Source organism: Pogona vitticeps, chromosome 4 (genome assembly GCF_051106095.1).
Source record: "Pogona vitticeps strain Pit_001003342236 chromosome 4, PviZW2.1, whole genome shotgun sequence".
NCBI lineage: Eukaryota > Metazoa > Chordata > Lepidosauria > Squamata > Agamidae > Pogona > Pogona vitticeps.
In genome coordinates, this window is record NC_135786.1 from 88,030,874 (window position 1) to 88,044,054 (window position 13,181).

At 41.4% G+C, this 13,181-nt stretch overlaps 1 protein-coding gene across 2 annotated transcripts in view; it reads right to left on the reverse strand.

The window, feature by feature from the left end:
* Nucleotides 1–13,181, reverse strand: part of COL24A1 (collagen type XXIV alpha 1 chain) — a 245,139-nt gene that overhangs the window by 51,929 nt on the left and 180,029 nt on the right. For both annotated transcript variants that reach the window (XM_020795023.3, XM_072997896.2), the window contains 4 exons: nucleotides 9,387–9,440; nucleotides 9,055–9,162; nucleotides 4,984–5,037; nucleotides 2,742–2,795 (listed from right to left, as the gene is read on the reverse strand). In XM_020795023.3, the coding sequence (XP_020650682.3) occupies nucleotides 2,742–2,795; nucleotides 4,984–5,037; nucleotides 9,055–9,162; nucleotides 9,387–9,440 (270 nt within the window). The remainder of the gene's footprint in view (nucleotides 1–2,741; nucleotides 2,796–4,983; nucleotides 5,038–9,054; nucleotides 9,163–9,386; nucleotides 9,441–13,181) is intronic.

Here is a 13,181-nt window from a genome sequence, read left to right on the forward strand (position 1 = left end):
TGGCGAGGTGGAATGGGAGCGCCCTGATCGGAGACCGAATCCCGGTCCCGAGAAGAGTCTTCCAGGAGTGGAGAAGGCACCGACGCCGAGACAGGCGAAACAACCAGGGTTATCTCCTTGGTCTTCGGCTTAGCCTTCGGTGCGGCCTTGGATGCAGCTTTCTTTGTCGGTCCCGAGGTCGAAGCGGGGACATCGGCAGGCTTCTTCCCCGTAGGCAACCTCTTAGACTTTCCCTTGGAAGCCTTCTTAGGAACATCTTTGGACGTCGACGGGGGCGAAAAGGAGACCAAAGTCACCTCCGAACGGACGGTGGAGACCGATTGGACAGACTCCATATCTGACGGTTGGGAAGCGGACAAAGTTCGGTTCCAAAGGAAAAACTTGAGTCGTTGCTGGCGAGATTTTAAGGTCGCCTTAGTAAATTCTTTGCAATGTCGACAATTTGTGGGCGAATGGGTTTCACCCAAACAGAACAAACACAAAGAATGGTGGTCCTGGAAGGGGAGCTTCCCGGAGCAAGCAGAACAGCGGCGGAAAGGTCCCTTTTTCGCTGACATAAGCTAAGCAGTCCACAAAGGCAGCAGAGAAAGTCAGTAATTGAAAGAATCCTGCTGGCGCGTGGCGCCTCAGCAGGAGGTAATAGGCCTCAATCAGGATCAAGCGGGAAGCGAAAGTACTTGCAATGAGCGCGCCAGAGGCAAAGGAAGGTCAGCCGGTCCGAATTCAGGGCAACGGAGATACGGATAGACGAAAGACAAGCCAGGTCAAGTCCAAAAAATCCGAAAACAGCGAAAGGAGAATAAGATCTCACGAGCTCTAACCGAGAGGTTCCAACTCCGCGGGCGGATAAATGGAACTGGGGATTTTTGGCGGGCTGCACTTGCGCAATGCAGGGCAACTCAAACATTGTATCTTTTCCCTCATAGCTCTGGAAAATTCCGAGAGGAACCAGCGCAGGCGCTGTTTAACCCATCAGTGTGGATTCATAGAGAACCACGTTAAAGAACAATATACTTGCTGCTTCATAATGGCCCCATTATTGATGTATTTTAAGAGAACTCTTACGAAGTTTTTATTTGAATTTGTGTTTCATTCATTGCCACATTTGACAAATTGTTTCTGCTCATTTTGAAGGGGTGTATTTGAGGTTTTTGTATAGAATGTCATATGGAGTTTTCTCTGTATTTGTTTGCAACAATAAGGGGCCCTGAAAAACAATATAAAACAGTTTCTTAAAAATAAAGAAAAACAAGACATTCTGTACATTTATGATTCCTGTAATACATTTGGAAAGCAGAACTGTTTATGAGTAAAACATAATATTTCAATTAGAGCAAACAGGAATGTTACAATGAACGGAGCAGGGTGGTTATACAAGTGAATGTCCTTATTTGCTTCTTGTGGGGAAGTGCAGGTCAAGCCAGTCTCCTTAGCCTCTTCACAGGAGGGCCATATGAGGTGACAGCATGAGTGACCATCTCTGCCCGCTTGACAAAGGCCCTACCCCATGCACTTGGGCAGGAGAGAGAAGAAGCAGAGGTGGTAGCAGCTCTGACCTCACCAAGGTATCTTTCTCTCCAAGACGGCATTGTGAGGCAAAATCCCAGAAGCTCTTTTTGGAGGGAAAATGATGGTGAGAGTGCCTGCAGATGTCACTCTGTCAGCGAGGGAGCTTCAGAGAAGGAGGTGGCAGAAGCTAGAGATGTTGATTCTGCGTTTGAGGGATTTGCATTTATTTGCTTTGTACATGGACTCCTAAGGAATGTGAAAAAGCCTAGTCCCATTTCACACTGAACAAAAAGATGCTCATGTATTCTGAAGATCAAACATGATTGATCTAAAGGTCATCAAAGGTGAATAACTTCAAAGTTGTTCAGAAGTACAATAAGCACAATATCTTACATGATGACCTCTAGGTGGTGTCTGCACAGTTTGCAGCCAGATGCCTGATGTGACTGAAACAATCTTTTTAAAATCAAGGATGTTATGGAAAATAAAAAAGTATCTGTGTCCCCTGCTCCCACTACAATGCAGTCAGTGCCATCAATGCCACAGCTTTTTAAAAATATGTGTGCATCTTTGGGCTAGAAAAATAATAATGCTTAGCAAATTTTTGCCAGAGCTCTCTGAAGTCCTTAAAGACATGACTGTTATTGCATGTATTTTTCCTAGTGACGTATCTTTTATTTGGTAGGTTTTGTTTTGTGAGTTGTCACTGAATGGTTGAAATTCCTCTGTGGGAGAGTAAACAAGTTGAGTGTAGGGAATGTGCATTCTCTTGAAGATCTAGTAGGCAAAATCCTGTTGCGTAGTTATGCTGGTGGAAAGGACATGGTGCAGCTCACAGCAACTGTTAACAAGTCACCACTTGGATTCTGCATTGCACCACAGTTGGGTAGCTTGGCACTTGATCAGGTGGACCCAAGCAGAGACTACTTATCTGGGAGGAAATTACAGCCTTTCTCTTCCAACACTGTAACTACACAACAGGATTTTGCCCAGCATTTTGTAAAACCATTCTCATGCCAGACACAACCTAAGTGGTTCTATTAATTCATGTCACAGTTTATCTTGACACTGTTTTATCCTCCCAGGGTGTTTCTATTTTTTATGTAAATCTGGAAAAAATCATGTGGTATGCAAAAGATATGCTTATTTTGTGAGTTTTTGTGATTTCTGTCCAATAACAATCTCTGTCAGCTACAAAAAATGTAAGAAATATACATTACTGCTCTTTTTACCTTCTCTCCTTTAGGTCCTGGAAGGCCAGGTGCTCCTGGTGGCCCTTGGTGGCCCTAAGAAAATAAAAATCTGTGTGAATTTCCTTCCATTTTTGCACTTAGAAAAATTAGCTATAACTATTAACTAAAAAGCTAATGTACAGTTTATGGTGACATGTCAGATAAATTGTTCCCTGACCAGAAAGACTTTTTTAAAAAATAGGCAGGCTCCTATTTGGATTGAGGCCATAGATCACGATGTTGACACTTTGGCAGCCGCCTTCTTCAGGAAAATCTTAGGAGTCCCCAACATGATTCGTCTTTCAACTTTAGTTTTGGAATTGGGTACCCATCTCCCTTCTACCCTTGCTTGGTCCACCACATTTAAATATTGGCTTCGTTTACATTTAAACTCTAAGCCCAATTCCTTACTATACGATCTACTCAGAGACAATTTCCTTTCCAAGTGGCTGAAGTTGATTGAGATTAAACTTCAATCCCTTGATTTGAATCTAGAATCCCTAAATGATTTAGGAATTCAACAGGCCCATGCTCTTATTAAATCTAAACTCTGGCAGCATGAGTTTGAGGTTCTTGCAGCCAAACTGAATCCTACCTGTTCCCCGCTTTCCTTTGGTCTTTTCCCTTCACTTGGTTATCATCCAAATTATTTTTCCTCACTTATCAACCCCAGGTTAAGAAGAGCATTTATGTTAGCCCGATTTAACATTTTTTCCCTCAGCGAACCATACCGGTCGATTTGCAAATATTCCTAAAGAGGATCGATTATGCCTGTTCTGCCATTTGGTTCCGGATACACTTGACCATATATTGTTTTTCTGCTCAGTTCATTTTTCCATTCGTAAGGCACTACTAGAACCCTGGTTATCTTCCCTGCCGAACACCCCTGAGATTTTTCTGAATGATTCTTCCTCCCGTATCACTGAAGCTGTCGCTATTTTTCTGCTTGAGATTCTTAAATTAACTTCCAAATTATAACCCGTTGTGTTTATTGTTAGTAATCCCAGCTGTATTTATGCCAATAAAGGTTTGGAGAAAGAAGAAGGCAGGCCACAAATGCTTACGGATCAGATTGCTAGCTTTTCAGCGGGTTTTAAACTGATTAGAGAGTAACGGCTTCTTAAAAACATGTGTTGACATCTTTAAAAACCCTGAAATTGTGATTGGTAAGTAAAATTTTTCATTTCCTCCCCCCGCACTCAGTTAAAGGTAAGTATAGCTCTTGAAAGCAATGTAGGGATCCTTCAGACCTTTGAATGATCACCTCAAATAAAGCAGGAACAAATAAAAATCCTACTTTCTTATCAGGGCAGCCGGTAATAAATAGTTTACATAAACTTACATACAGTGGTGCCTCGCATAGCGATTGCTCCGTTGAGCGACGAAATCGCTTAGCGACGGAGTTTTTGCGATCAGAAAAGCGATTGCTTTGTGATGGTCCCTATGGGTTTTTTTTGCTTTGCGATGATCGCGGGGAAGTGATCATGGCAAAGCGACCCCTTTTAAACAGCTGATTGGTGGTTTCAAAATGGCCGCCTGCTGTTTTTCCTTGCTTAAGAGGCAGCGAAAATGGCGGCGCTATGGAGGATTTTCGGTTAAAGGTGAGTTTTACGCCCATAGGAATGCATTAATCGCGTTTTAATGCATTTCTATGGACTTTTTAATTTTACTTAGCGATGTTTTTGCTTAGCAATGTTTTTTCCAGAACGGATTAACGTCGCTAAGCGAGGCACCACTCTACTACCAAAATGTCAGCATCAATGCCGTTTTTGTAAATATAGAATGTAGTTGAGATGAGATGCTAGTAAGCATTTAGTGGACAACTCACAGGCCCTGAATTTTCTGACTTCACGGCACAGAATGACTATATACTTGCAAATCCCTTGGAAAAGGAAGACATTCAGTAACCATGGCTTATTCCAGCCATTCTCCCCAAGCCCTCATGAGCACACACCAGTTGTTATAGCTAGCAAACAAGTGTGCTTCAGAGTGGCATAGAAAGGAAAGGGGCAAAATAGGTAGAAAAGTGGTGGTTTCTGAGCCTCCTCTTTCACTGGGTAATTTAAATATCCAGATGACAACCTGGCAATGATACACTGCAATCCACTCTCAGACAAATATGCATGCTTATCGCAGAAGCTGATAGACCATGACAATTAAAGTACAATATGGATGACAGTTAATATAAACACAACAGAAAATATGAAGAGACATACAAACACATTCTGGAAATGTATCGTACCCCATAACCTGGAATTCCTGGCTCTCCTACAGATCCCATGGTGCCTAAACGTCCCTATAGAAGTAAAAGCAGCAATAAAACACATTTTAATTATTTCATTAGTCAAACTGTCACTCCACATAACACTTCTAATTTGGAAAAAAGACACTGGAAAATTATGGAACACACATATTTCAGCATATGTAAATCCAACTGATCTGAAATGGAAAGAGTCGGCTATATTGTTAACTCCCAATTGCATTCATTGTAATTTAAATATACTTAGTTCTGGCTGAATTGACCCTACAGAGATTCCTCTTCTCTTTCCCATATATAACATTTAGACGGCTAAACATTCTGGCAATCACAGTGACTGAAGATACAGTGGGGCCTCGACTTACAAACGTCCCTACTTATGAAAATTTTGAGGTACAAAAAGCTCCGGCCACAAAATTTTGGTTCGACTTGCGTCTGGAGCTTTGACCTATGAAAGGCAGGGGGAAAAGGCGGGAAATTCGAAGCTGCCCCCACGCGGCAGAGGCAGTGGGGACAGGAGGCAGAGGGCAGCAGGGACGGCTTTGGAAGTCCAGGAATGGTTTTCAATGCATTCCTATGGGAAATGGTGCTTTGACTTACGAAATTTTGAAGTTGCGGCCACCATTCCAATACGGATTAATTTTGTAAGTCGAGGCACCACTGTATGGGATATGCAGTTATGAAGTGACAATCAATCAATCAATAAGCAAGCAAGCCAGTTTATAAAAACTGCAAGAAATGAAATCCAATGAATTTCTTTCCTAAAAAGTGTCTGAAAAGTTGTAGGCAAGCAGATTCCATACTTTTAAGAATCAATCTAACAGAGTCTCGGCAAAGAACACTGCATCTTCTAACAAAGCAGGCCAACTTTAGAATATTTCAACTAAACACTTTGTGGGGGGAGTAAGAGATCTTAAAGACAGAAAGTCTCAGAAGTCTTTCATTAAGGTCTTCATATTATATAGTTTGAATACCACGTCACAGAAATATTAAATATAATTGTAAAAGAACATATTCCACGCGCCATCATTTTTTCCCAGTTGTTCTGGAAAACAAAAAAGCAGCTTTGGAAAAAAACTGGAAAAATGTGTATTTCCACCACCACCACCACCTTTTCCACTTTCCCCCCAGGCCTTTTTATCTCTAAGGAGGACTGGATCATGGGTGCCCCTGTTGGTGTCCCATATTCGAACCAGGGACCTAAGGCCCCCAAACTACCTCAGTGGTTGAAGACAGTTTACAAGGCACTGGGGCCTTGGTGCTTAGCCCTTCCTAAGACACCAGAATGCAAACAGAAGACACAGTAATGATGTCAATCCTGAGAGTTGGAGGATGGTCACTGGGGGAATGGTGGGAACTAGTGCACCCCTGATGGATGAAAGATATAAAAGTAGCTTTGCTACCAGAGGAGGCAGAAGCTTGGCAGGAGACTAAGAGAGAGGAGGATATTTGCCAGGTGGAAGAAGGACTGGTGCCAAAGGAGGGAGGATCATCTGCTCCAGGGACAATAGGCACCCCTGGGCCAGAGGGGCATGCAGGTACTCCTGTGATAGGAGGGGAGGAAACAGGTATTCTTGTGACAGAGGGGGAGGAATATCACCTGTGAGGGGAGTGATGGGGGAAAACCAACTCTTGTCCAAGAGCGGGAAACCCAACCCCAGGACTCCAAAGATGCATAAGGATCAGAGGCAGAAGAGACATCCTTTGGGGGAAAAAGACTGATGAGATGCCCATGAGTAGTAAAGTAATTACTGGGCCTCAGAGTCACCTCAGGAAGACGTTCAGGGTGAATGGGACTGCATACTGTATATATGAAGTAGAGATGGGATATTTATGTTTGTATACAAATATGACTATCCTGGACTCAAATGGCCGGGATCCCCAATACCACCTCCCTGAACTGACCCGTCCACTTACGGGTCGTCACGTAGCATCGCAGCCAGCATCCTGCTTGACATGCCAATCCTGTACCCTTTCCTGCTTTTCTGGCCATTCCAGCCAGGGGGGTGGGATGATGAGTTTTCCCCTTCAGCTGGTGAGTGGCCAGAAGAGCAGGAAGGCAGAGAAGCGCTAGCCAGATTATGTTTGGGGTTGGCGTGATGAGCAGAATGCCGGGATGGTTTGGGGAGGCGGGAGATCCCAGCCACCTGGGTTCAGAGTATTTGTATACGGATATTCCATCTCTAATAAGGAGCATTCCAGTCAAGGGGTCTGGATCCAATTTCAGATTTCTAAGGAGAGTCTCTAGAGGCCACCTCCATAACCCTCCTATTAGGGAAAAAGAGAGAGGAAAGAAAAGAAGGAATGGAGAAAGGAAGGCATCTCACTTTCCCCCACTGGTGAAGAAGGAAGGGGGCACCATGACCACCAAAGCATAGTAGTAAGGAAACAAGTGATCCCAGAGAAGGAATCCCAACAAACCTGCCCCGACTCCAAGGAATACCTCTGGGAGACAGACACCTTGGGTGTCAGACTGGACTGGCTGAATGGAATGGGGACTTGGTGAAGGGAACCAAGTCACCCTGAGAGACTTTGACCCCCTTGGTGAATAGAACCAGAGAACAGAAAAGCAATAGTGAGGATGCAGGAATGTTGTCTGAAACTAGAATTTCTGATGCTGATGCAAGCCATTATTATCTTTCTCCCTGATCCAAGTTTCAGTAAAATCACACTTAGTTTGATTCATTGCCTACCGATTGTGTGGAGAAAGGGATGGAAAGCAGGAACTCAGCAGAAGCTGCAGGAGTAGTTTAACTGACTGGATAGATAATCAAACAGAGTACCTGATTGCAGAGCCAGAGGTTTGAAGTTCAATTCCCCACTGTGGATACCCAAGAAAAGAACCAGCCTATATAACCTTGGGCAAGCTGAATAGTCCCAGAGTGCCCCAGGAAGTAAAACACCTCTCTATATAAACACACTTTATACAGATAAAACTCCGGCAGGGGTTGACATAAATTGGAATTGATTTGATGGCACCCAATTATCAGAGATAGTTTGTGAAATAAGCTTCAAATGTTTCTGTGTCCACGATGGATAGAGAACTATGTTTTTAGAAACAGGTATGTGTAGGTTTTACAAGACTTTTGAATTCAACGCATAACTAAAGATGATGATGAAGAGTTTATACAAACACATAGCCAGAGAGCCAATGTGGTATAGTGGACTCAGTAACTGAGGCTTAAATCTCTACCCAGTCTTGAAAGTTCCTACTGGCCTTCAGCCCAACTTCTGTGTCTTAGAGAATGCACGTCATGAGGTTGCTGTGACAGTAAAAGGGAGGGAAGATAACCATGCATGCCACTTTAGAGCTCCATGGAGAAAAGTAGAATATAAACATAATAAATGAATGAATGAATAAAGCTGCCACACATTAGCTGAAATTCTGCTGCTTTGTTACACAGGCAGAAAGCAAAAGGCACAGCATTTTGTTTGCTTCTAGCTGCCACTGTGATTCTTGGGGACAGACATGCATGATGGCTTAAGTGTGCACTTAAGAATTTCAGCAGGGACTCGTTAATTGTTGGCTAGAGGTATGCGAATGTTACACCATTATACAATGGTTGTGTTTAATCCAGAATCATCTACTTTGGCTGGTAGTGCTTCTCCATGGTCTCTAGAAGACACCTTGACAACTCAACTTTGTTTTGGCTGCAGTCTGAATTTGGAGCAAAGAATCTGTTGGCACTGAGCTATTGTTGCTATTCACAAAGGTGCAAATGTGACTGAGTGGGAAGTTACTTGTGCAAAAACAATCCAGATATTTAAAGGTCTATACAGTCTTTTTAACGAGCATCTTTCATCCATTTTGCCAACCCATTCAATAAATGTTGACTGAACTGGCTAAAAAGTAAATTAAGCCTTAAAGATACTGCAGATATTGATGTATATGCACCACAGATTTTTGCCTTTGGAAAATTCATAATTCAAAAGACAGAAAACAACCCTATAAATACCTATTGTCTTTCATATACAGTATATAATGACATGTTTTCTAATAAAGATGCAGGACTTCTGCATAAATGTGTATACATAATTATAGGGCATTGCACCAACCAGTAGGCCTCTAGTTCCTCTTGAACCCTTTGGACCAATTTCTCCAGGCTGACCAGGATCACCAGTGGCTCCAATTTCTCCTGGGGGGCCATGCTGTCCCTTTTCCCCCTATTTGGGAGAAGAGAAAAAAAAACAGAATAAAATTAGGCTGAATGAAAACTCCTTGAGAAAGCCAATATAATCACATAATCAAATTAATGTTCTGTTTTAAAACTGACAGCTGTCCAATTACTAATGAATAGTAATTTTTTAAAAGTACATGCAATACATAATTGCTCATGAAAAAAAGAAATTTCAATTTAAACATAAGGTGAAGCATAAAGACCAACTACCTTTTTCCCCACACGACCTCTTTGACCTGGACTTCCTGGAGGTCCTTCAGGCCCCTGTAAGATTTGTCAGGAAAGAAAAGAAAATTGAGCACATGTCTACATTATGATAGGAATTTTAAATTACTTTTAAAATCCAGGCTTTTATTAAATTTAGTCTTGAACTCATAACTGGGACTATTCAATTTTGAAGAACAGCAATATCACCTTTAGGATGATTTTTATCAAGCCAATGGAAAATGCAAGAAAATATAATGTCTGGACAGAGAATAGCAGCCGAGGACCAAAATAAACTTTGTTTTCAGGGAAAATATTACATGCAGTAAAACAGAATATGCAAGCAGGGAAGGACAAAAGCATCTTAGACTAAGGCCAGTGAAAGCAGATATACATTTATGCCTGAAGCTCCTAACAGAGAGAGTGCAATCAGATGGGGGGAAAGAGGTCACATTTTGGACCATTTGTGACCTGGTCCTATGAGAGCTATTTCCAGGTGATCACATCACATAAGTGAGATTCCCAAACCAGCCCAGCCTCGATCCATACCAAGCTGGAACCTTCTTAGTACAGCAGCAGGGCTACTCTTGGGGAGTGGGGGAATGGAGTGGAGCTGTTTCTACATGGATGGAAGGGTTACTTTAAGGGAGCTTGCTCCCAGCAAAACAACTCTTTCCAGTGCAATCAGATGTGATCCTTTCACATCATTTGATCCCATCCTAAGTACAGTCAAGATGGCTGAGGACCACCTGAGTCAATACTAGGCCAAATGAACGTGTGCTGAATCCACTCACGCTCCCAACCTAGAAATGCAGGAAATTACTTAGGGCTGCTGTCAACCTGGCCTAACCTTCTGCTGGTATAGTGGCTATGTCCATAGGTTCCAAGAAACTGGGATTCAGTATAATTTGCCTGCTCCCTTTCTTATGTCTTCTGCTGCCTTTCTTTGGCTCTTCTACCCACAGATTTTAGGCAGCAGAGCAGTTCTACTGACAGCTCTTCAGAGCCAGACCTCTGAGATCAGGCAACAGAAGAGGCTTCAGTTGACACAAGGACACTTCTGCTAGCAGAAGTGGCTTCTGCCTATTCCAAGCCCACTACAGCTGGCAGTTTTGAATTAGAATTACACTGTGAGCCAGGTACAAGGGTCAGTGAAGTACAGAACTACCTAGTATTTTAGGAAAATACCTCCTAATAATAGTCTGTGAGCTCTTTTAAATGAGAATAAGATGTTAAGTACAGTATTTGAATTCATATAAGACAAAGCCTCAAGTACTGCCCCCTCACTTATTGGTACTGAAATATTACCCACCCACCCCCCACTATACTCCAAATGCTTTAGAAGATCAGAGATCAGCTAGTCTGTTCCCACCAATACAGGTTCCTCTCTCTTTTCAAATAAATAAATAAATAAATAAATAAATAAATAAATTTATTTTAAAGATGGGAAACCAGAGCTAAGGGTTCAGATGGAAAATTAAACAGAATTATGAAATGGTAACAATAATCTATTTAATATAACCAAAGAATATCAGTGAGATAAAGGAGTCCAACTACTAATCAACAAATTCCAAAAACCACTTGGATTGAGAAATTATCTCTGTATTTGAACCCTCACCATCACCAACATTCAGCAATATTAAAGGTAGGCGGGAATCATGCCAGGTGACTTATTTGGCCTATGCTATCTCTTTTCATGTAAATCCCAGCTCAGCTGCGTTTGATAACTGACAGCAATCAGAGCCTAAAACTAGGACCAATTTTCCTGGCATATATCTGTACATGACTGCTGTCTTTTTTTTAACCAAAGAGCAAGACCCAGAGAGTGTTTTGAAAAAAAGTCAGGAAATTTAGATTCCAGCTGTGGACTTTTTAAAAAAAGAATTTTTATTTATTTATTTATTTTATTTCTATCCCGCCTATCTGATCGTATTCGACCACTCTAGACCACTCTTGATATTTTTTGTTACACTAAAGTAGACTATTGTTACATTTCATAATTCTGTTTAATTTCTCATTACAACATTCAGATTTTTACAGCTACAAGTAATTTTACCCGGGCTTCATGCTCTGGAGAGGATACTCCTCGATTCAGAGCATGTCACCATAGTCTCTCGAGACTGAAGGATGCCTATGATGATGAAGTAATTTAGGGATGGAAAGAAGCTGTTTACAGTCATAACATGAAAAAGAATAGTGGAGCCAGAGTAAAAAAGATTTTTGGCAGGCATTTTCATAAACATCTAACTTCTGGATTACCCTTGTTAATGGATTTTTAACAAAATACTGCTATTATGCTTGGTGATGAAGATAAATAAATAGAATAAAACATGTTGCAGCTGCTTTGATCCATCCCCCAACACTTTTACCTCTTCCTATGCAAAAATGTACTTGAGAAAACCTAACAGAACATTTCTGGTTTGTTCAAAACTGTGTGACAATTATGAACTAAATTAAAGGGCAGGCCCCACAGAATACCAGAGTCCCAGTTCATATACTCCCTATGCCTATTTACTTTTAAAAGGCCATTCATGCAGTTGGCAAAATCCACATTTCCTAGCTGTTTCTCATCTAGTTTGCCCTGAGGCAGGATAGTTCAATGTTTCAAAACATCCGTTAAAAAACTAAGGAGAGACAGAATAATGGGAAATAAATGTTTAAATCCTGTTCATGCAAGTTCCATGGCATAAGTCTGATGATGTCAGGCAATTAAATGTTTTCCCCTCCTATCACAAATCCCTTCAAGTCCTGAGTAATTCCTTTCAACTTTGGGAATGTGTGTGGGCTAAGGGATTGGATTGCACCATGCATGCGTTTAGGTAACTTTTTGTCATGTCCTTTCCAGCACTCTCTATTGGTTGATTGTACGATGCAATCTAATGTTGAGGTGCTTAGGAACCATCTATGTAAAAGTTTAACGTTTTCCTTGATGTTCACTGAGATAGATTTCAGTGCCATGCTTCTCCATATAACTAAGCATTCTTCATATGTGAAATTTCTATTCATATCTTTTTCCCATATCAGTCTGATGCCTATGAAATATCCAGAGGTTTTGCCATTCAATATTTTTATACAGATTAATTTAAGTTTTAAACTGCTTCTTATGAGATAGTATTACTGCCTCAAAAGCAGTCAAACTTGTGGTGCCTTGCTGGGTTGTTTATAAAATATAGCACTTGATGTACAGAAAATATGGTATTTTAATTTGCTTCCTTAGTTTGTTGTCCTATAATCCGCTTATGGCCACAATATAATATAAATCTTTAAGTCTGGCTAATCTTGCACTTTTCCTTTCTTTAAATTGTCAACATTTGTCATAATGAAATCACAGTGTGATGAACTGGTGAAGATTCTCAATCATCCAGGTGAGGTTATCTGGAAGCTGAGTCTTTCTTATTAGGTTGAAATGTTTCGCTACTCATCCAAATAGCTTCTTCAGTCTGAGGAGAGTTGGTAGGAGACCCCAATATATCTTCCACATTGATTTCACTTCCCCCCTGGTCTGAATAGGCTTGTTAGATGGACACAGTGTGATCTTATGTTTATTCAGAATAAGTTCCTTCCAGACCAATGAGACTTGGATGTAGGCAAGTAAGAATGGCAAAGTGATGCTCAGGGCTTTGACTCATATGGAGTGAGAAGTACCTGATGTCCAAGCTGGATTCCAAAAAGGAAGAGGCACTCAAGATCATTTTGCAAATATCTGTTAGTTATCAGAATGTATCAAATAAATTCACTCTATAGAATACAACATAGAAAACTACCATATTTTCCCCCAAAAGTGGGTGGGAGTATGTGCGT